This window comes from Ostrinia furnacalis, unplaced genomic scaffold, assembly GCF_004193835.3.
Source record: "Ostrinia furnacalis isolate ACB-3 unplaced genomic scaffold, ASM419383v2 OfSCF6620, whole genome shotgun sequence".
Taxonomy (NCBI): Eukaryota; Metazoa; Arthropoda; class Insecta; order Lepidoptera; family Crambidae; genus Ostrinia; species Ostrinia furnacalis.
The window spans coordinates 319,928-345,489 of NW_021136859.1; the positions used below are offsets into that span (position 1 = coordinate 319,928).

The 25,562-nt window shown below is 35.0% G+C and overlaps 1 protein-coding gene across 1 annotated transcript in view; it reads left to right on the plus strand.

Annotated features, from left to right (window-relative positions):
• shg (DE-cadherin) overlaps positions 1-25,562 on the plus strand; it is a 340,222-nt gene that overhangs the window by 280,421 nt on the left and 34,239 nt on the right. The window contains exons 2-11 of the mRNA XM_028318017.1: positions 3,179-3,264; positions 4,777-4,899; positions 5,627-5,752; positions 6,420-6,569; positions 8,092-8,277; positions 8,677-8,879; positions 9,510-9,687; positions 10,049-10,541; positions 10,987-11,258; positions 14,847-15,131. Of these exons, the coding sequence (XP_028173818.1) occupies positions 3,179-3,264; positions 4,777-4,899; positions 5,627-5,752; positions 6,420-6,569; positions 8,092-8,277; positions 8,677-8,879; positions 9,510-9,687; positions 10,049-10,541; positions 10,987-11,258; positions 14,847-15,131 (2,102 nt within the window). The remainder of the gene's footprint in view (positions 1-3,178; positions 3,265-4,776; positions 4,900-5,626; positions 5,753-6,419; positions 6,570-8,091; positions 8,278-8,676; positions 8,880-9,509; positions 9,688-10,048; positions 10,542-10,986; positions 11,259-14,846; positions 15,132-25,562) is intronic.

Sequence of the window (25,562 nt, forward strand, 5' to 3'; positions counted from 1 at the left end):
TTTTTTGGTTATTTGATAAATTTCTCCAAAAAATGCTCCTATAACAGGTGGTTTTTATTACTTTGTATTATTCTCTATCGTATTATCTTTGTAAAACCAAAAATCGCATGTCTCTATCCCTATCACAACATTTGCTATGATCGTTTGAACAAAGGCCTGCCACAACATTATTCTTCGCTACAGGTAGAGACAATTTTTATTTTAACTAAAATGCTTATTTTACTTCGAAATCTTTTGTTTTTATTTGAAATCTAACTTGTTTTTATGAAAATTACAAATCTAGAGCCATTTTCAGTTTCGTTGTCAACGAAGCGTTGAATTGCGTGCCCGGAGAGGCTTAGTTCAAACAATCATTGCAAACGTTGTGATAGGGATAGAGACATGCGATTTTTGGTTTTACGAAGGTAATACGATACAGAATAATAAAAAGTAATAAAAACCACCGGTTATAGGGGCATTTTTTGGAGAAATTTATCAAATAACCAAAAAACTACAAATTTTTCAAAAAGTATCATTTTTTATTATTTTTTGGCCTTTTTTTGTGTATTTTATGTATTTTTTAGTATCGCCTGTTATTTAGCATTATTACTGTTTTTATTTTATCAGGATATACCGCTTAGTTTAAAAGTTATTACGTTTTCTTTACAATAAGTAATTGGAAGAAAAAAAATTCGATAAAAAATTAAAAAAAAATCTCAAAAATTTTTTGACCTCTTTTTTGTCGATAAAAATAGGTCTAGTTTCATCTATTTTCATATGTACACTTTAACGTGACTCACACTGTATAAGTGGTATTGATAAGAAGCTGGGATCCTATGAGGGTTCAGTTTAATTTATTTTGAATCAAACTGTTTAATTTTAAATCTCATCTCTTCCGTGAAGAATTTATAAGAATTGCGAATGGAGGCCATTTCGAAGTCGGTTAAAAATAAAAAAAATTGAGCTTGTACAATGTATTTATAAAAATATTTAAAGATTTACACTGATTTTTGTCACCAATGGGGTTCGAACCTGTAATAGCTACTGTTACTCGTACATATTGTACTGCGTAGATCGTGCCAATAATATAGCAATGAAATTATGTCTTCTTAGAAATAATTATGTTTAAAATTTTCAAAAGGTTTATTGTGTCAATTCAAGAATGTTCAACAAAAATATCAAAGTTCACCGATTCCTCCTTTCGCCTTTGGAAATTAATATTTAACATTAGCAATTAGTCGCCGTTCCTAATACAATTTGAATACATAATTATTTAATACGCTACGTTTCACACGTAAATTACTGTACTAAATGTACATTTAGAAATAACACACGTGTATGGAAATGAAAAGTTAGGGGCTGCGCACTTTATCGCGACGGCACGGCAGATCCTTATGTATACTTACTAATGCTGCGGCATCCTTAAGCATGACTGGATATCCCGCGGCATCCTTCTTCTTCGTCGCTACAATCTTGGTAGAGCGGTCGTGATCGTCACACCTGGTTTGATGGCCAGCTTCACAATCCGTCGCCATTTCTCGTGCATTGCAGCCTTTCTCGTACACTCGTGGAATGGAGTCGACCATTCGCATTCTTTTTAGGCATACTGAAATGTGTCACGAATTTGCTCGTACAGTCGTACCTCCCGACAACTGCCTGCCGACGCATCCTGAATGCTATTTCTAAGCATGCCGTGGCATACTAAAACCATTAACCTAAGCATATTTAAATTAGTAACGTTATTATTCGTTACCTAAAAATTCCTTGCCGATCCGTCCCGATGATGTGCGCAGTCCCTTACCATTTTCTCAGCGTGTAGGTACAGGCGGTAACTTTTAAGGATCTCTATCCTTAAACATTTTCCCAGCTGATATTGAACCTAAAACTCTACGCCACAAAGTTCTAAATTATCTAAGAATGTCGTTCGTTTTGTGGTAGAAGACTGCTGCTGCGACCGTACACTGAGAAGTCGATTCCAACTGACATATTAATTAACGATTCAAAGGCAAATGTTTTGTAATTTACTTAGATTGGTGTTCTTTGGGAAGGGATCACAGGGAAATGGATCCATAATTGAAAAATTGAAGAGTAGAATAAAATAAAAGAATAGAATATCCAAAGGATTTTTTATCTGTTATAGCGGCGAAAAGGCTGTTACTCCATGGCTGACAACTTCAAATGACAGAATTTTGCGCGGGAAGCGAAAAAAATGAGAATGGAGACTTAATTTTTTTTTAAATTTGTTCTCGTAATTCGTAAAATTTACTTAATTATTGTAAAATTTTGTAAGGGAATAGTCCCATTGTGCCATTAATAAAGAACAATGACGATCTATTATAATAATTATTAGTATTTATTAGCTTTCCGCCCGCGGCTTCGCCCGCGTGGAATTTTGTGTCACAGAAAAACTTTTTCGCGCGCGTCCCTGTTTCAAAAACCGGGATAAAAACTACCCTATGTCCTTTACTGGGACTCAAACTATCTCTATGCCAAATTTCATCAAAATCGGTTCAGTGGTTTTGGCGTGAAAGAGAGAAAGGCAGACAGAGTTACTTTCGCATTTATAATATTAGTATAGATTATATTGTAAATTTCCTTGACGGCATTGAAATTAGGTTAGGATTTAGGTTGTTCGAGAACACATTTTCTCAGAAATCGAATTAGCTAGATAATTAATTTAATCGAAATCAACAGAGCCGTTATCGAGAAACCTATTACAGACAAACAAATTGATTGCTTTGGTAAACGGAGTTTGGAACTTTCACAACACTTTCTTTATCATGGAATGGAAATTTAGTATGGTTCCAAGGATTAAACCACGAGCATTTGAAATCTTCCGAAATAGTTTAACCACTTTGAATCTTGGGCAATTCGGCGAACTACCTACTTTTAGTCCGAGCTTGAATGAACTAACTTAAAATAAAGTCAAGCTGACTATGACTGAGTTGTACCATCTTACTTTAACTTTAACAAATGTCAAAAATCTGTCAAATACCATACAACAATCACGGTTATTGATAAAGTTACGGTTAAAGTAAGTTGGTGCAACTCAGCCTTAGAAAGGCATTTCTACCTATTGTAATTTGTTCATAAAAATATTGGATAGCGCTCGAAGGAGGCCTGATGGCCTATTATGTTTGTGACCTTATAGTGTTTGTGCTTTATGACATAGTTATTAATTTGTATTTTTCTTCCACAGCACGCGAGCACACATACCCCACACATCACGTCACCAGGTTAAGACACTCCAGACACCTAGAAGGCTGGCCTAGTCACACAGCGTCCGTGAGTAAAATCCGTCTAAGTACATCACTACACATTCATCATCCCCTCACTAACCCCCGAGATGCTTTATCCCATAGATTTCGTATTTATTTTATGCTTGTTCATTTTTATGAGATTGACCCACTTTCCAGCTATTTATGTATTTTTTTTAAATTAATTAATACTGGCAATAAAGATATTATTTTTAAATCACTGGAAACGAAAAAGTCCAGTTTTATTTTCGGCGAGTGACAAAAAGGTTTTAATAATAAATAAGGAAAGAATAAACTCGGCATTTCCGAAGTCTTCCGATGACAGCGGGCTATATCCGATGGAAAGAATGTGAGGACGGTTTTTTCGTCGGAAATACTTAGCTGTCATTCGAATTATTTGAATCTTTGAATTTGGAATTTCGAACACAAATAACATTTTATAGATTGATCGTTTTTTGTTATTTTTTTTATTTATTTCAAGGAAAGTGGGTCTGTAGTCTCCGTTATTTTAAGGTACAAAATAGAGATGTATGCATGACTGAAGTTATATTATTGTATTATGTATGTATTTTGCATTTTCTATTACTCGCTTAGAGCTGCCGACGACAAAGTAAGTAATTTCGAGTGTATTTAATTATTCAGTTCTCATTTCTATGGCGCTTACATAAAAGCCTTAGGATTATGAGGTAATATAATTATGTATATCCATGTAAACACTGTATCATATGAATATTTTTATATACAACACTAACCAGATATTACATTTATTTCTTCCATTTTGCTATTTAGTTAAAGATACAAGTTTTGACTGCATTGAGTGTTGCCTTTTTATATTTTTTTCTTTATTTTAAATATTTTAATTTTAATAGTCAGCACGCAGTGCTAGTCATTTATATTTTTTCCACGTATTTAATATTTTCAAATTCTCATTTATGTTGGAAATAATATTTAATTAAATTAAATTATTAAAGCATTTGAATCGCAGCAGTCGTTACTTATCTTTGGTTGCCATTTTGTTTTATGAAATTTAGTTTTGTTTAAGCTTTAATTGCTTGTACAGCGTTATCTCCAAAAACTATTTTATTAAACTAAATCCACAATATTCTAGTTGGTTCTTTCAACCGGAATAAATTAGAGTGTTTAAGCACTAAATGTAGTTTTGTGTTTTGTAGATGGTATTCAAAATTAATTATCTTTTGAGTATAATTATGATTGCATTAATGTTTTAAATCCTATTAAGTAATTTTAGAGCAAAAGCTTATAAAATATGAAGCACTTAAAATGTTTAAATACAGCTTCATAATAAGTACATTATGGTGTTTTCAGCCCTATGCTGAGACGTAGTAAAATAATGTTTTCGTTGTTATTTTTGAAGTGTTAAAATTCAAATTAGCTTGCCATATCGCTTAAAAGACCCTAAATAAAAAAAAAACAAATAATAATAGAGCTGTTTCAATATTCCAACCAAAGGTAACGTACTGTATTGCGATACTAACATAACTTTTTAATGACGTAGTGGCCTGACCCCGTGCGCTTTCAGTTTACTCCCGTGACGTCACCGAAGCTCGCCGTCAAGGACAACCACAAACCCCTCTTCACGGAGTGCCTAAACTACAGACCTACAGTCAAAGAGGAGCAGCAAGTTGGGACTTATGTCTTTACGGTAAGATCCATTTTAGTTTAAATTACTCAGTTATAAGCTTGGAATTGAAAGAGACTTGTCTACATTTACACAAAGTGTACAGAGGACCTCATAAAGAGAGGCGCTGGATGCAGGCCGCTACCAACCGGCCAATCTGGAAATCATAGGGGGAGGCCTTTGTTCAACAGTGGACGACCTGTGGCTGTCAACATTAAAAGTTAAGGGGTTCGATCCCCAAAAAGAGTATATTGTTAAAACACTCGAATGTTTGAAGGTTCATAACCTTTAGATAAGAGATGCGGAGATGGATTTAGCAAAATCTGTTCAGCAATTTTGATGATGATGTTATCACCATTAAATCACCCTGACTAAGCTCGTCATGCTCCTGCAGTGGAGTCTTAATAACCTGATGATGATGATTCAAATCTTAAGTATTATAACCAGACAGATTAGATTAGGATTCCAGCTCAATAAGTACTTAATTTTTTTTCCTTATGCCTGGATATTGTATTGTAACATGCTTTCTTTCAAAACCAATTGACGCAGCTTACCACGAGGTGAGTGAACGAAACAGAACAATTTTGAAATCTTCGTGATATTTCGCTATACTTTTAGGTATTAACTTTTTCTACAAATATATCCACAATGTACAAGAATTGGTCGTAAACTTCAAAATTCTTAATTGAATGTTACGAAATGTTCCTTTCCTATTACTATTTCAAAAATAATCACATACCATTTATTCCAGGTGAAAGCTGAAGACAAGGACCCCAAGGACATGGGTGGGACAGTCACGTACAAGTTCGTCTCCACCCCTGGAGAGAAGGAGCGCTTCCACGTAGACCCTGACACTGGTGACATCACTACGGCCGATGTCAGTAAACTTTTATTAACTACTTTTAGAAACAACTAGTGAAATGAATATATCGTCTAAGTAAACTAGAACCCTGACTAAATAGTCTAAATCATGATGAACATTGTAAAATTCACCAAGTACTCGTAGTTTGTGCTATAAGCTACATTATGGTGTTTCAATTGTCGATCATTCTTTAAAGACATTAAAAAAGGATAAGACAATGTTGATAACACGTCATGGTTTAGTTATTTGTTGGAATAGTTCCTGTCTAATCTTTGTAATATAAAAAAAAACAAGAGAAAAGTAAATTATTAAGTCCAATTACTATAATTAACTTACAATACCTATCCGATGAACTCTTCAACGAAAACTATTTATAACCTCATCCTATTTGTAAATAACAAGAAAGCGTACCAGCCTACGCAAGAAGCTTTTAATTGGTCCTAAATTTAGAAATTTTCGAATATCAGTTACTTCTTCCTTGGTAATATTTTTTCAATATTATGGCGGAGTTTTTGGCTGACACTGTGTAGGTTTGTTGTCGACACGAAAAGAAAACAAGAATATTATGCTCGCGCTATATTTACCGCCAAATCATTTTCTTCAAGAACTTTTCCAATTTTCATTCTAATGATAATGTATTTATGGTTCAAAGTTGACTGCCATGTGCTTTGGATTGCCACAGATATTCGACCACGACGAGCCTTCCCGGGAGAAAGAAGCGTACATTACAGTTCGAGCCAGCGATAACGGACAACCACAGCTGGACGACGCTTGTACTATTAAAATTTTCATTGAGGATATCAATGACAATCCGCCTGTCTTCGATAAAGTTGTGAGTATATTTCTTAATTAACTAAATACCACTGAAAATACTGTAAGCACACGCTCCGATAATGAAATAATTGGAAATCGATACACTTCTGTAGTCAAAACATACGCGAGACTTAACGCGAAAATAAATCATCTAGCTTTCCAAATCTTCAAAGGTTTGTCAAGAACGCGCCCACACATTATTGTTTCTTCGTGTGCACTCACCCCAACTTAATTAGGTTTCACACAGCGATAAAGCATAGAAGCAGTGTCGGATTAATTTCTTGGATTGAGCAACCCATCACTAAAAGGTTACTTAAAACACAAGTCAAAAATTTTCACCCTTTTTTCCACAATGTGGAACCCTTTTTCTATGCAAGCATTCACGCACCTTGAAGGCCAACAAAAGGCGAGTGATACATGAATACTCAAAAATACACAAGTAAAAACGCTTTGTTAAATTGAGTCTCACAAATATCGGCAGATGACGGTATATTTTCACAAATTGGTTTATTGTGCTTCTATGCTGTTCTCGTTGGCTGCTGAAACATCTATCAAAGCAAACTTAATGCTAACAACTTGCTCCCCCTAGGCTCGGGATCAACGCTAATTGATACCTAACGACGCCAGCGATTTATGTAAAGTCACTAAACAGATTCTGTCTTCTTATTTCTAATCTCCAAAGTTTATATTCTTAGTCGGAACGGAAACAGGGCTTTTTGCATATTGGATTGTAATGAATATGCATTTTGATTTACATCGATGATTTTTCGTGTCCTCATCTGCTCTTTATTAACAATCTGCTATATTTACAATCTCTTCTTCTGTATTAACACTTGCCTGTTTTCCAAAGGTCTTCCGTGGAGATATTTGGAAGGTTTGTCTAAAGAGATTCACAACAGAAAAGAGTTCCGCACACAAACGTTAAACTTGACACTGTTGATTAATCTTGTGTTCTTTCGATTGTTACCATCGCCTTTCGTTTTTTCCATAGTCGCAGGGATAAAGCTATGGTAACAATGATGAAAGATTACTTGCAAACTATTCTATTTTTCTAATTGCATGTATGCTGCATGTCTGTTAGGATCGTAAGCAGCCACTTAAGGCGTTATTGGTAATAATTTGTTGTGTTTAGTGTGTTGACAATTCACTTTCTTTGCACATTTGTAGTTGATGTGTTTTCTTTAGCTAGGCCGCTCTTTCCCCCTAGGCGCATTTTACCACAATGCACGATTATTATTATTTTGGATAAAATACTTTCTCTAAGCTTTGGGCATGCTTTGCGTAAAACATGTCTAAGATTAAGAGTGTTTGAGGTTTTACAGCTAATGTTACACCGTGTGGGATTTTGGTCACAGGTGAAACTAATGTGTCTATTTGGTCTTTGATTCCATTGATTCTGTGTTCATCTTCATCCTCATTCAGAACGTCATCTTCTTTATTAATATGTTTATTGTTGGCATCGTTTGATGCTCCCAAAATGACTATGTCCCTAAAGCTATTTACCTAATTACCAGTACACTAACTCAATATTTTATGTACAGTCCTACTCCGAGTCGGTTCCTCAAGACCTGCCCAGCGGAAGAGAGGTGATGAGGATATCAGCGACGGACATCGATGATGGGAACAACTCGATAGTCCACTACAGCCTAGATTCGAATTCCCCAGATCAATCGTACTTCTACATAGATCCAGACAACGGTGTCATATTTTTGAACAAAACTATTGATGTAAGTATACTTTAATTTTCACTAGATGATACTGATGATCAATTAAACATTTTATAGCTCTAGGAAATTTTGCAACTAATGTTTGATGTTTTATAAGAGCTATGTTTCTTTCTTTTGATTTCGTATTTACGAGAACTTTGATACTTAAACTGATCTTACGAGTATAGAACGCTCTAAACCGCATTAGTAAAATACAATTTTGACTTTTTACTACATTCAAAAACTAGCTGATCCATTGCTTAAAATACTATATTGACACAGGATATAAAACTTACATCAGTTACATACAGTTTACCTGCTTATAATTTTCTTAATTACTTTAACATTTTGTCCTGTATAGCTTCCTACTACCTTCACTGTCTTCAAGATTTATTCTCACACTATTATTTTTCCTCACAGAAAGTCCCAGGCTACAAGTTCAAGCTGAGCGCCATAGTCAAAGACCAGGGCGACCCGCCCCTGCAGAGTTCCATCACCCTGGACATCCAGGTCGTGGAGTCCAACAAGAAGAGTCCGTCCTTCATCGAGGTGCCTCCGGGCCCGATCAGACTGAAAGAGAATTATGCGGACTTCAACGCGCCTATTGCTACTGTTAAGGCTGTGTAAGTTACTTTATATATTTTTGTACTTTTAAAGAGTACTTTAGTGGACGACCTTATAAAGGTAGCAGGAAGGTGCTGGATGCAGGCCGCTATAAACAGAACGATGTGAAAATCGTTGAGGGACGCCTATGTTCAGCAGTGGACGTCCTGTGGCTGAAATGATGATAATAAGAGAGCACTTGGTTTAAGCATCAACAAATTAGCAGTCATCAGCTAGTAGTAATCATAATCTTTTCTTAAAGGTTTTAAACCTTTGTTTGTCACATCTGTCATCCGCTTTGCAATGGAGGGAAGTCGAATCTTAATTTTGAACTCCTCCTATGTTCTTCTGATTAATTTTGTTGCGGGTCCAATGACAGCTTAACTTTCCCCCGGGACAAACTTGACCTTCATTGGTTGGGTTTTTATGGCGGTCAAGCTGTAGATCCTGGCTACACAGGAGTTGCAGTGGTGGGAACGAGAGGTGGGAATAGTCCCGTAAAAGTCATCAGCTAGCTTCCTGAGAAAATATATTATTATGTTTAGGAGCTACGTCTTTAGCTTTAAAGTCAGACTTTCCAAATTCACTAGCACAAAGTTATAATTTTTCTAGTTCACTTTCTAATTTATAATATATTCTACGTTTTGCAGGTCAAACATTCCAGAAGAAGAGAAGCTCCAGTTCGAATTGGTTCAGGGTCAGACTGAGCAGACGAACAAACGGCACACCTTCGTGCTAGAACCCGAAGCGGACACAGCGTATATTAAACTGGGAAACCATCTGGACTATGAGAAGATCACAGACTATACGCTCACTGTCAGAATACAGGTAAGTGATAGAACAACTTTGATGAAGATACAATTGAGAAGCACCTCAGCATGTCAAGTTTTGAATTTCTATCCCTTGTCAGTGAACTTAAAATAATAGAGGATTAAAATGAAAGATAATTAAATGAAGTAGGATAGTCGATGTTAAGTTACATAAGCGATTTTATTTTCGTAAAGCGATAAATTTTCTATAATAGCCATATCGTTTACTAGTTACATAGACTATTTCAATTTAATTTCAATTCAGAGTTCTAGCAAGAAGTTATAGTTTAGTAAAGATTAAAAGTACTGTTTAATTATTTGAATTCTTTATAGCCTCTTGTTGATTTGATTACAATTTTAACGATCTCACATTTCCACAGAACAACTACAAGTTAGCAGCTGAAACCATAATCCAGATAGAAGTGGAGGACGTCAACGACAACATTCCCATCTTCAGCGAGATCAGATCTGGTAGTGTGTTAGAGAACGAACCTCCTGGCACTCCTGTGATGCAAGTCAGAGCGTTTGACGCCGATGGTACATCAGCTAACAACCAAGTGACGTACCAGTTGGGAGATCCGTCAGATCCGTTCGCTATTGACAGCATCACTGGCAACATTACAACTCTAAAGATGTTTGATCGTGAAGAAAAAAGCTTTTACAACATCAAGATCATTGCCACAGACAATTCCGAGTCAGCACTGATACCAGGGAAGCATAATGCGGGACAGCAGTCGTTTCTGATAGAGATAGCAGATAAGAATGACAATCCGCCCCACTTCACTCAGGACACGTATGTGGCGGAATCCATTGCTGAGAACGCGAATATAAATGAACTTGTCACTCAAGTTACGGCTATCGATACTGATACAGGTTAGTTTCTTTTTTAATTTATCTGCATATTAGTCCATTTTATGTTTCCTTGCTTTAGTTTTGTTTAACAAGAGGGATGTAACTTCATTGTGTGAAGAATTTAATTCGTTGATAAGATCTAAAATTTAATTTTACATTTATAGTCTTACTAATTTCTTGCGTAACTTTTTATAGTGTGACCACACTGTGTAATAAAAGAACCTACAAACCTACCCAAAGCTTATAGGTCTTCAGGCGTTTTGCACCACGAGTGATACGAACTGTGGTGAAAATCGCCCAAGAACTGTTCTTGAATGGGGCTTTTCGCAATGTATAATTTTGATACGTGCGAATGTCTCAAAAAATAATTTGTTATGTCCATGTCTTATGATCCTTAGACTACAATAAAGACCTCATTACAGTCCCATCTTATCTTCCAACACTAACAATCCAATTTTGTCTACAGCCTCCGTAGTGACGTATAGCATCGTCGCGGGAAACACCTACGAGGCGTTTGTGATCCGTAACTTCACGGGAGAGATCCGAGTGAACAACGGACTTGACTACGAGAACATCACTACCTACAGCCTTGACGTCAGAGCGTTCGATGGTCTATACGAAGATTATGCGAAAGTGATCATCAACATCGAGAATTTGAACGACAACCCTCCAGTGTTTTTGGACAATTATACGAAAACTATCGAAGAAGAGAAGCTGTATGAAGGATGCATTGTTAAGGTTAGTATACTTTATCGAAAATTAAGTAATAAATTAAAAATAATGTATATCTTTGGATATTTTGCACTGCGTCATTTAGTGCTAAACTAAGCTGGCCTATACAAACAGTTATTTTAAGTTCATATAGACAAATCTTTATATTGTAAGGGATCGAATTCGCAACTCCATTACGCGAATTACTATGCCTGTTAGCCGATAATATCAATCGAGCTTTGATAAAACTCTTGTAATAAAACGTTTAAGCTTATAGAATAAAAGCTGCTTTTAAGGCAGTATCTTTGGAACAACTGTCTGGCTTTATACTGCACGCATGCCAAAATCCCCATCACAGGAAAAAAGCACTAAGACCCGGTTTTTTGATTCGTAGTTAAAATAACCAATAGTCAAATTTGACAGATGTCAAATGACAAGTGGTTAAATATCAGAAAAAAATGTTTTTCAAACAATGGTTAGCTTGACTTTTAGTACATTTTTTAACCATTAGTTAACATTTTGTTAATATTTAACCATTAGTAGCAAAATTTAACAATTTGTTATTTTAACTATGAATCAAAAAACTGGGCCTAAGGCTGTGTTGCACCATCTTACTTTAACATTGACAAACTTCAAAAAAACTGTCAAACTCCATACAAATAACACCGGTTAACGTTAAAGTTACTGATAAAGTTAGGTGGTGCAACTCAGCCTAATACTATTTAAATATCTTAAGACCAGCGGAGCTAAATCAAGCCTGTAAGCTTCCAAACCTCACGGAGAACTATAAAGTCAAAAAGAACTATGTCTGCTTCACCCACTTTATCTCCAAAGTTAGTTTTCGCGTGAAATTAAAACTTATGCGCTTTTAGTGTCGATTAAAAGTTCAAAGATGCATAGTCAAAGTTTCAGAACGAAGTTGCTATAGACACTGTTAATAGTTTAAGTCTTAACTTTCAAGGTGAGGGATCTAACTCATTGCGAGTGATAACTTTGAATAATCGACCTTGGTGGGAAACCCTGTCTCCTATTATAATGCGGAGAAAACGTATTATGTATTACATACTAGCTGTACCCGCGAACTCTGTTCCGCCTTCAAATCAAATCAAATCAAATATATTTATTTTGCGAACATGGGTAAATGTNTTCGCCTGTAGGTTGCCTTAAAGGCAATAAATAAGCCATCGCAATTTTTCCTTACTTGCTCACCGTTTAGACCTACCCTGGACTACGACAAACATTTTAAAACCAAAATCAGCTCAATCGGCCCAGCCGTTCTCGAGTTTTAATCAGACTAACGAACAACAATTCATTTTTATTTATATATGTTACTGTAAAAGCTCGAACTACGGTTAATCTTAAGATTTAAATGTAAGTCTTAGGATTTACCGACATGAGTTGGTAAATGTAAGTATTTCTGAAAATACGACGATTTTTTCGAGCTTTTACCATACGAATTCAGTATATGGTAGGTTTTACCTCTGTCAGCTGGTAGATGTTGGTTTTAGGAATAAAACAATGAGTAATTCTTAATGGGGAATTATAACACGATCGACTAAAAATAACTTAGCGACTGATGATGGCATACTTACTGTTTTAATAACTTGTTAGCCATTAATGTAAATCCTAAGATTTACCAACGAAATGATGGTAAGAGTTCGAATCGCAAACCTTTTGGGACATTTACCATTAGACATTGGTAGATCTTAGGTTTTACTGGAATATCTTAGGGTTTACTGCAATTCGAGCTTTTACAGTAACATATAGATAGATAGATAACAGTGTGTTTGTCTATTTAAAAGAGTCCATAACACCAAATAGGATCTAATTTAGAAGCGACGATAGCCAACGGTTAAGGCACAAAATATAATTACACAACACAAAGTACATACATTAGTTTACCTTCTGTTATATTTTGTGGTTAAGGTGTTGGACTGACCGTCTTGTGAGGAACGCGGGTTCGATCCCCGCCGCTCAAATATCGTGGTGAATCCACTCGTAACACAAGCATATTATTTACATATTGCTAATATTCCTTAAAAAATACAAAAAATGAAATAAATTGCAAATTGACCGTGCAAATAAATGAATTTATTTATTTATTTAAAATATCACAGGATAGTAAAACACACGATAAATAATCATAACAGCAAATGATCCTACCCTGTTAAAATCGAAAAAGGAAAATCATAATACGAATAATTTCCATTCAAAGATGTATTTTTTATGCATAACAAGGCAGGTGTTTGACCACACTCGCACTTGGTGTTAAGTGGGATGCCTATTCACTTTCGCCTTGAAAAGGCCCGGATTATAGTCATCGGGAAAGACAGCAGCAAGCAGCGAATTCCAGTCCCTAGCTGTTCGCATTATAAAAGAGTTACTTTATGACTATGACATTATTCTTGCATGCAACCTTTTTTGTCACAATAGACTATGTATTTTTTTTCTTCTATTTATTACGAAATTCAACATTAAATTGAAGACAAAATAAGTCATGGGAAATGTCCCCAGGACGTTATTAAAGACTAGTTACTTGATTTCTAATGGTTCTTTCTCCGTAAAAGCCTTAAGGCATGACTAGTTGTCAACTAGTTAATTGTCAATTATTACTGTACAAATTGCCCAATTTAAAAATAAAGATTGTCGACCTATATTTTAACATTGTGTTTTGTAACTTTTAAAATTTAGGAGGCATTGGGGCTTTTGTACATTTTTTAAAACTTTTTTTTGCTTTATTAATAAGAAAAATGAAAAGTCTAGTTACTCCAGGCATCCGTGGCTGTCAAATAAAGTATTCAAAGTTGAAAAACAATGTTCATCCATCACCGTTATAATATTTGATTGGACAGCTTTAAAATGGTTTTCTTGTTCGTTTTGACTAAAGTAAAAAAATACACTTATTAAGTAATTACGTAGAGAAGAAAGGGTATTCAATTCGAAAATACGAAATGTTCGCTAATTGAATCGATTTTTACTGTAGGTTTTAATAGATAAGCATTTTATTTATTTATTTATTTTTTGGAAAACAAACAGCATATAAATGTATTATTAATAGATGAGGCGGTCAAGTAAAAGTTGATGTGAAGTGACTAGTTGTTCACATAACTATGCCAGAGGTTGTGAGTTTGACTCCCACAGAAGCAAATATTTGTGTCCGTGAACATATCTGTTTGTATAGGTCCATGTGTATTAAATTGTGTAGTAGTGGTACTTTGCGGGATATGCTTTTTTCCGTACTATGCAAAATATCCAAATAAAAACCACTATTCTCCATTACTATTTAAATGTACTGACCCTAAGTATAGTTAATTTCGTTGCGGGTCCAATGACACTAACTTTCCCCCGGGACAAACTTGACCTTCCCTGATTGGGTTTTTGCTGGCGATCAAGCTTTAGTTAAAATAGTAAGACACGGTTTTTAACGCGACGTTTCTATTTTAGTTACTTTGTCTTACTATTTTAGTTGAAATGGAACGCGAAAGTTTAAAATCTTAGATCAAGCTTTAGATCCTGTCTACACAGGAGTTGCAGCGGTGGGAAAAAGAGGGGGGAATTATAAGAGTCCTGTTTAGGCCTAAGTATATAACATTAATTAAATTCTCATTTCCCCAGGTGGAAGCCTACGACCCTGACATCAAAGACCGGAACGCGCCTCAGAACATCGTCTACTCCCTGGTCAAGCAGGAACAGAAGGCGTTTCTGCAAGTGGACAACGACGGCTGCCTCCGTCTGACGAAGCCATTAGACCGCGACCAGCCATCAGGGTTCGCTCGCTGGCAGATCCTCATAATGGCGGCTGATCAGGGCGGGAGACTGGGGACTGAGAGCTTGCGGTCGACAACTGAAGTTATATTGGAGCTGACGGATATTAACGACAACGCGCCGTTTTTGACTAATGTAAGTACCTTTTTTATATGGAATAGTGATTTGAGCTAGTCTAATGTTAATTCTACAGAATATTTTAGAAGGTAGACCGTCATTGGGGGAGGTCTATGTTCAGCAGTGGACGTCCTATGGCTGAAATGATGATGATGAATACTATTGCCATACGGTTGTTGGGTACCTATGAGAATACGAGGAACGAAAAATCTTTTTTACTACATTTACGGGTGGGAAAGAAATTAAACTTAAGTAGGTTTTTCTTTAAACAGATTTGGAGGTGTAAATTAGAAAGTCCACTTCCTTAATTTACTTAAGTATATAAATGTTGCGTACTTATATTATTTTTTCAGTTTTAAATATCTTTTGTGAGTGCCGCTTTTCAGTAATTTACATTAAACTGTCTTTCACATTGGCTTGTTTTGACAGCTTGAATAACAATCACTTTCCATACCTTTACTTTTAAATTGGTTTTCCAGCTTATTTACCGTTTGCCTTCTAATTTGATTTTAATGTGCCGAAGTTATGAAGACAAGCATTACTGATAACAGAAGTTTAATCCAAGTTTGATATCCTAAGCTATCGTAAACTGTTTGAGTTCTCCCTCCGTTGGACAACAGGCAAACATTTGTCTGCATACACCAATATTTGGTCCAAGTTTGAACCATACTCCTATTGAGTGTCACGTTACTACTCACTACACGTTGCATCTTGTTAGCTTACTAAGCAAAGGGGTAGAAGTTTTGTTTTGCTAAATAATTACGTCACTAACTTGCTTTTACTTATAAATGACAGTTTTAAAGGCATTCTTGATCTGTGCATTGCTACGAAAGTAATGGCGAGTTATAAACATTAAAAAAAGTTACAGAACTGGCTAGAGAAATCTTGCTATAAAAAGTTCAGTTGTTCCCATTGAAGTGGCCAGTTAGAAATCTTGCTAGAAATTAAAAGTAAAATAAATGAAAAGAAAAATGGAATATTTCAAATTCCCATTCTAATTTCAAAATACCTAAACAAAGGTTTCCTTCGATATTTGAATGTATAGAGGTTCACTAAGGGGCGGTGTCACGGTTTTGCCGGTTTTATTTGGACACCGACTTGACAGATTGTTTTTCGAGGGAAACATTAAGCTGCATAATCTCTGGTCTGAGCTTGCGGAGAATTCGAGAAGGTTCCATTCGTTAGCTATTCTCTTGTGGCACTTTTTTTCGTATTTGATGAAGGAAACTCGTTTGACAGATCGTTTTTCGCGGGAAAAGTACCTGATAAAAAAAACAAACATGTTGTAAAATTGATTTTTGCCGCTTTTATTCATCATTGCAAAGAACAACAATTTTCAGTATACATATTCGAAAATCCTACCTTTCAGTTATCCTATTTGGCAGTTAAAAGAATGAAATACAGCTGTTAAAGTCTCCTAATAAAGTTCCAACTTAAGCAATAAAACCAAATCACACATTCCACGTAACATTAGCGTAGAGGGCAGCACTGCGTTTGATACATGGCATACTTAATTGTGTTGGCGCGCACATAGTGTAACAGTGCCTTAGGGACCTATTGTCCTTGAAGCCGTTCCGTTAAGCGGCGTTTACACTGAACGTTTCTGTTGAAATTTTAACAAACGCGTGTAGACGATATTTTATACGAAGGTACTACTAAGGTATACTAGGGTAACGTAAACTCGATAAAGTTCGATAGATTTATGGCCCTTAAAAAGCACAAAGATTGTAATTTCAGTGGGTCTGTCAACTGAAGTAGATTCGAGATGGACTGTTCTAAGGGTGGATTCGACCAAACAAGAGTAAATATTAATCTCAGAATAAATCGTCAGTTATTAGACATTTTGACATATTTCCCATACTGAAACTGTCAATGTGCCAGTTAAGTTAACCAGGATTTGTTCTCAGATAAAAGTTTGGTAGAATCGGGCCTAAGAGGATTCAATAAAATTTTTGTGTCAATGTTAAAGTCATTCAAATCAACATGTTAGCCCAAGCTAAACTCGCATTCTATGTAAGTTTTGAATAGTGGCTTTTTTGCAAAAAACATGAATAGTCTGATGTTCTAGAGAATGTTTAAATAATCCGTGGAAATTCATAACAAAAATGCTTAATCGAGTTATGTAAACTCCGTTACACACAGGAAAACGCGTTCTTGTATAGATTTTCATATATTCATGGCTTTGTATAGCGGTTTTGTTACGGCATTCTACTCAAAACGTTCTCTGAGGCAGATTATATCGTAAAGAAACTCCCGGAAAACTGATATCGTTGATAAAAATAGCTTTAGGGACTTACAAGACAAGACAATGTTGTGATTTACAAAGAAATTGATGTTGAAAACTTTGTCCTAATCATGCTTACACCTACTTAGTAATGATACTTAGGCATTGTATGATGAGCCCTTAAGTTCATTTGATTATTTTGTTCATTTGAAAAAAAAATGCTTACTTGGCCCACAAAACCAATACTGGATTGGTTTTTGGGCTAAGCAAGCATTTTTTATGTTGTCCTTATAAGACTTAGTTAACAGTTAAACATAAATGGATAAAAATGAATATAGGTAAAGTACCTACTGTACAAAAATATTTTATTTAGTCTCGTATAATTATGGTCAACTTGTGCTCAAAAAAACAAAATTAATATGCCTCTGAGTAAAGTTCACAAAATCTCACCTATAGGTACTTAGGTTGCCACACAATATTTAGGTCGATATGCCGTCGTCGGTACTCTGGAAGTGTTGATGAAATATTTAGGTACAAAATGTCCAAATTGTAGGGACAAAAACAACTGACAATCATAACTTTCTCATCACGCCCATTTAAAAATAAAATTATCGACTAAAAATGTCTAATTGGACATTTAGTTGTTCTCGAACTTCATTAGTTCTTACAATTGAATTCACCAGCCGTTAAAGAGCATGCAATTCCACCTTGTAATACTCATTCTGCTGGTTTATAGACCGTTTTAAAAGAATTGCTTTCGATAAATTTCAATGGAGCCATCAGCCCCCGAAGCGGTGTTATTGGTACGTAACCACTTTACTGGGACTTTATTCGTCTTAAGAAATGGGGAACTAGTAGTCAAGAAGGACATTAGGAAAATAAATAGTTTGGCTACAAACATAATATACGATTGTGAAAGCAAATAGTTTAGGTATACGAAGTTAGTTAGTCTTAATTTCGCTAGCGAGCACACCTAACGTAAACTCATGGTAAGCACTCAGATGATAGAACTACGATCAATTTGTAAATCTAGATGTTTGTAACACTACTACATTAATGAAAATGGTCCTTGTAACATTACCAATAATTATCAAAACATTTAGTGGCAATCAGTTAGAATACATAAGTTCAACCCTGGACCCTAGAAGCTACCCGCTATTAAAAAAAATACATCCAGATGAAATAAAAATAATATTTTTGTACTTGTAAAATAATATTATCTTTAAATAAATTACCGTTTTTCTTAAGATATCTAGAAAACAACCGCTACCGTCCCAGTAAAAGGCCGAGTATTAAACCAGGGTCCTAAAGACGAAACCAAAATACATCATTAATTCAAAGACAAGACTTGCCAAAGAGTTTCAGTGCCCTAATACTGGGTAAGGAGGAGCTCTTACTTGCCTAATCCGGGTTTATCTAGGCTCAACTAATAAACATAATTCGTAGGCCACGGGCTTTGAAGACGGTAGTCTGAAATTAGAGATGTTAATATATCTTTATTTCGGATATCCACTTTCGGATATCCGAAATAAAAAAATATCCGTAACCATAACCGATTCAAAAGTTTCAGATAGTTTCGGATGTAGGCAGAGTCAAGCAAGTTCCTACGCTGATTAAATGATTACATTTTGAAATACATGATTTTTTTCCCATAAGATAAAAAGCTTTTTTGTGAGACCAAAAGAAGGTGACAGAGACTAAAGAAATCCCTTCTGTAGGTACCCATTTTATTCGGCATGAACTGTGTTGGACAACTATTGCAATTTGCATTCTTATAGCACAGATATCCGTAACATCGCTATCTGAAATAACGAGTAATGCTTTAGTATCTTGGCATTCAAGTATTAAAAGTTATTTCACGTGTCTAATGGAATAATTCTTACATCAAAAACGTAGAGTATCAGTACTTACATTATTAACCATTTCGGAGGTGTAAAGTTTATTTATTTAGCGCTTATAACCAAATAAACACATTTTCGGTTATCCATGTCCCTGCCTCTGTTTATTAACGCAAATGGGATTTATTCCCTCTTTTTTGCCCAAACTTTGTTGTTGAAAATTAGGGGTAATTTGAATAAAATTGAAAATTTTATGACAAAGCTTATTTAATAGGCGAAGCTGCAAAGTCCATTTGAATAGGCATGTTCTGATTAAGTCTAAACACAAACAAGCAACCGAACCCGTAATGGGCGGTCTCTAGGGCCCGGTAAATTCAGCTTTGGATAATAAACTTGGAGTTTTGTGAGGGTGCGGCCTTGACGTGAGCGGGGAGAGCGAAAAAATATCGTATGTTTTTAATTTCACTCTTATGTTAATTGTCGTGGATATAATTGATTGTTACAGACCTAATTAACAAAAAGTTATATTTTGTCTTCATACTTCCCCCATACCTTCGTAGTCGACATTCCACCAGCTCGCACTAAGCGTTTCGATAACTCTTTTATAACGCGAACAGCTAGGGACTGGAGTTCATAATTGATTGAGGAAGAAGATCATAATTGATGCTTGTGTCACTTCAATTTAAGAGGCTCTTTATTTTAGCAATTTGGAAATACCAACTGACCTCGATTTCATTTCAATTTTTCAAAGCTAAGAACACGCTCTTTCTACAATCCATTTTTTTATAAACAGCAATATACAATCGCATTGAGAACATTTATAAAATTCTCGCTACATCAATGTCATTCGATGGCGATATTCCATCATCAAAAGTAAAAAAAAAAACAAATATTTCCGGATAAAAAAAAACGCTTTCATCAAAAGTGAAAATAAAATACCAAAATTCTTATTAAAACGCTTCCCGCTTCTCGCTTCGCCTCAGGCGTTTTCTCAAAAGGCGAGACACTTCCCGCTTCGTCTCAGGCGCTTCCTAAAAAGGCGAGACGCTTCCCGCTTCGTCCCAGGCGCTTCCCCAAAAGGCGAGAAAAGACACGTTTATCCTGTCGTTAAGCGGAATTCCTCAAGTTCCATGATTAAGACCGACGGGGCCAATGTTCTTCGGGCGCGTATTTTTTATGCAAATATAACCATCGATTTGCCTTGGTTTCCATGGCTCAGATAAGGATAAAATATTGTGTACCTTATGTGCTAGTGATAAAGTTTACAGTTGAAGCGCTTGCAAATGTTAAGAGTCCGTAGTGGGTAATACGAAACAAAAGACGGTTTTTTTATTAAATTTTTTGACAAAAAAGAATGAATGCCATGTTGATTGCCTGATATAAACGGTGTAAAAGGAGCTTAATTTCTTATTTTGACATTTTAATGGTAGGAAAAGTCCTTCTATTTTCCTGAAAAAGACTTTTCTAACTTAAAAATGTTTTTAGATGATTGACGATAGAATCTATCAAATCTAAAGTTAAACTTTTTTTTGTTTTTATTATTTGCTTGAAAACATATTTTCTTGAAGTTCTGATACTAATAAAGAATCTTGAAAGTATTTATTCTCGTTATGAAAAGATTGTATAAAGGAATTTTGGATGTTTATATCTTCTTTTTATTTGATCCTTATTTACAATCTCCAAACAAAACGCTTCATAAAAAGAATTTGTAAGCATAAACGTATTTATATCCTGATATCTGATTAAATCTATTTTGGTAGAAAAATCTAGGACATTTTTGTACTTAGATGTTAATTTAGCTCTCCAGAGAAGCGCTGTTTTAACATGGTAAACGAAGTACGGTTCTTATAATGCATTAACAGTGGATTTTGGACTTAACGCTGCTGAACATAAGGTTACATTCGCCTTCTGCTTATTTGAGTGAATTCTTATTTCCAATTCTGGTACCGCAATCCGAACGACCTTGAGTTAGGGTTGTCGAATCTGGAAAAGAAAATAAATAACGATATTTTTACATCTATTTTAAGTAGTCGACAACACGTCAGACTATTCATTTTTGTTGCAAAATGGGATCTATTGCAACTACATAAGATGATAATATAGTTTTTAGCTTGATGTGCCGTTGTCTGATCATAATCTCTTGTTTTGGATTTTATAGTAGAGCATTCAAGAATCAATGTCGATTTCGAAGTCTTTAAATTGGACTTTTTTGAGAAATTCTCAATTCTATTATTAATAAAAATTAATCATGACAAGTCACTGTATGTGTGATGGATTTAGTTAGTGGCATATTAGAGAAATTACAAGATTAAAAAACTGTGATGATTTAAAAGGTATAAAATTAGAAGTACAGGATGATTAAAAAAATCATTCCATTACTGTAAATATGTTTTAATTTCCCACAATTCGTGTTATTGTAAAATAACATAAAAGATTTGTAAAAAAGGTTTCCAATATCGAATCGTCCAAAACATCTGAATAAGCAATCGTCGACAATTTAAACGTAGCAATTTGAGGTTTCTTCCGAGCGTTAATATCAGGCTCATCTCGGATTGTTTGCTCAAGAATTGATGCGTCAGCCGTCGATATGTCTGAATACTCTGAATCAATCGGTTAGGGATGGAGATTAAGATTTTATCGATTTTTGACTCGATACTAATCAAACAGTCGGTCCAAAATAAAATTATAGTCGGTTCAAGCGATACACAAACGAAGTTTTCTTCCAAAGCTTTTGGAAAACAAATTGAAGTGCCCTTTATTCGATTTTATCAAGATTTCAAAATTATTTTACGAGTTTACTCTTCTTTACGGGATGGATCAGTTGTTTTGAGGAAGTTTGAATAAAATTAATATTTTCATTTTCATGACACATAAAATCGATTCTTAGTTTCGATTCATCGATCTTAGATTGCCGTTTCTAGATGAATAATATGCTTTATTATCACACAGGAAAATGTACAAATTGAAATGCCGTTTTGGCGTCATATTAACATGTGAATTTTTGTATAAATCAAAACTCTATTAACGATAGTAACCTTTTACTTAATCATCGGTTACTGACAAATGAAAATCGACCTTTTATTTTTTATTAAGTAAGTGAGTTGCACCACCTTATTTTAATCGTAACAATAACCGGTGCTTTTTGTATGGAGTTTGACAGATTTTTGACGTTTGTCAAAGTAAAAGTAAGATGGTGCAACACAACCTAAGTAAGTCTATTTTTTTGTATTTTTTGTATTTTGTAAGTCGGCGGCCCTAGCGCATCTAAACTCGAGCTCGAGTTAGCGCAGAATGTCCCGCTTAAAAAGTGGGATTAGCACAAAGTTATCAGGGCCCACAGAATCCTTCGCACCAAGTGCTGTCAGCATTTATTCATTTGCTGATAGCATCCACTCGAATACGAGGGAATAATCGATTGTTTAGTTTTGAATGTAAAAAGAAAATATTTGTAATAATGATTATTACCTATACTTCAATGTCCTTCTGTCAGAAATAGTATAATAACAGGGTTTCAAATCCTACTGTGCTCGTTAGCTTTATATCAAAACTTTAAAAGTTTTTCAAAGCTATCTAAATGTCCCAAATTGTCTTTTTTAGTTGATAAATAAATGAAAAAAAAAAGCTATGTATAGTTGTATACATATGTAGTTTCATAGCTAAACTATTTCGTTGTTGCTACATTAGCGTAGGTTGTACTGAATCTAAAAAGCCGTTTTTATTTGATGAGGTACTTAGTCAAAGTGCCTTGTTAAATATTGTTACATCATTTTTGTAAGTGAATTCCAATGAATATTGTTGGTACATATCAATAAAAACAAAATACTTAGACAGTATTATTTCATACGATCTAAAACAAATAGTTCTCGAAAAATACTTGACATAAATAATGCCCACTCGCTCAAATTATAAGGGTTTTCCAAACAAATACACTTACTATTTATTATGTTTTAGGAACTTTCAATAAATTAGATACTACTATTAATAGTAGTTCATCGCATACAGTGAAAATGTAACATTTTTATACAGGGTGATTTTACCAGTATCCATGTTTTTTAATTAGCTCTATAAAATAATTTAACAATATTTACTGCTTTAATATCTCAATTATTTTTAATCGTGATATTTTCGCAAACAAAATATTTAAAATCTAATTCGCGGATTATATTTCTTAAGATATATTCTTAAGTTTTAAAGATTAAGGCTTATTTTCGCGCATCATTATGTCTATTAAGCTTTGCAGTTACTTGTGTGTACGTATTTTTCTATGATCGAAGTAAATTATCCACGTGTGTCAATATTGAAACCGCGCGCAGCGGTATAATTAAATATGTCAAAAAAGTTTTCTTTGCGTAAATCGATTAAGTTACTGATTCTGAGTCGCTCCTAAAATTTGGACACTGATTGCAAAGTCACCCTGTATAACATTTTGAAGTCAGCTCATTAGTTGTGTCATTAGTCCCAGAGATTATGTGATTATCTTGCACAAGCCCACAATAATTTCCAGATATAATTACATTAGATAGTACTAAACGCAGTTCGTCTCAAGATTAATGAAGTATGGTATTACTAGCATGTAGAAGACATGTAGGTCGTATTTTACTGAGGCTCATACAATAGCCTCGTTACTAAGCTAGGCCTCAAATACCTATAAATCATGCCCGCAATATGCTACACAACTTTATGTAAATTTAACACATTATTTTAGATTACATGTTTGTCTGTCTGTCACTTAAATTCCCTTTGACGAGGGTAGGAGGTGTGGAGAATCTATCCGGTTTGGAACACTATTATTTCTGTTTTGTGTCAAATCCATATGCTCCAGTGATGGGATAGGGATTGAGTCTGACAGAAACAGGCTGTTTGATCGATAGATCCAATCTTATATTTTATTGTGAACCTATTAGAACATAAATAAAAGCATTGAAATTGTAACCGAGATCATCGGATCTTGAACGCGGTATTTTGTGACTAGTATCACACTACGAATAGAACGCTTTGAGTCCATGAGCCTAGAGATTAAATTTTCGGCTGTATTTCTACAGCCGTGGTTTCGTTACAAGCAGAAGGTCAGTTTCAAGACGTATGTGTTCTTAGAATTACACCAATAGATTGAGGAATGTGAACATAGAATGTGCAGACTTTGCGAAGCTTTCTTATGGTCTGATGATGAATCATTACAGCCATAGAACGTCCACTGCTGAACATAGGCCTCCCCAATGATATCCATATCACCCGGTAGCGGCCTGCATCCAGCGCCTTCCTGCTACCTTTATGAGGTCGTCTAAAATTACCTACAGCTTTTTAGTTTTTTAGTTTTTGTTCATCTGTATTGTACTAGTAATACATATTTGTAATGTACGTTCCCTGTCTGTTCTTGTGACCTGTGATATTATTACATCTAGTGCCAAAAACTTCAACTTCCTACACATACAATGGAATTATTTGAACTTAACTCATGGCCGATTTAAACAAACGTTCAAACAAATCTACAATAGCCGGGTCATAAAAGGTCACGTTTGCTTTAGTACATAAAGTTTATTGGTCTTTCAGTTTTGGTTTGGAATCGTATCGAGTGCCTTTCAAATGTTTCAAGCTCGTATTTGTTATTGTTTCATTGTCAATGAAATTATAAGACTGTATTGGATAGGATTTCGTTGCCATGACTTTTCGGAAAGAAGTTGGTCGCTCGACTTAAGGACCAGGATAAGATTTCTGTTCAAAATAGAAAGAACTTTTAGATCTTTCAATTTCTTAGTGTAATCTAAAAAAGCATCTACTTATTGACCCTTACCTACTGCACGTCTATCACTGCGGAAATACAAACCAAACAAGGGTGTAAACCATAGTGTAAACAGTTCGTCTTAATAAAAGTGACAGACAAATTCACCCGTTTTGCTTATACCTGCCAAATTTAGTAGCCTGAATAACTATTAATTTTGCTGTTATTTACACTATTTTTTAACAGTAATCATAGTAACATCCTACAAAAACCCACACCAAAGCTCTAAAAATTCGGCAGTACTCGCCCATTCCAACTTATCGTACGGATAACTGCAACAAGCTAAACTTCTGTACCTTATGCAGTTGAAATAAGGTGCTGTTTTGAAACAAAAATATAGTCTGGTGTACATTATACGATATTAGCATAAAATTTCAAAGATATCTTACGGTATCGTCTGGGGTAAACCCGTTGTCAATTTTTCATGCAAATGCGGTGCGTATGGGTAGGGTTACCATTGATAAAAACTGGTTTTAACCGGAAAATCCCGGATTCTTTGCCACTATTTTTCTATTTTTAGAGATCTTTGAGACTATCTCTATGACTCTATCTGAATTACACATGTTTTAAAGTGACGTTTAGTGTGGGTGGAAATTACATTTTAACAA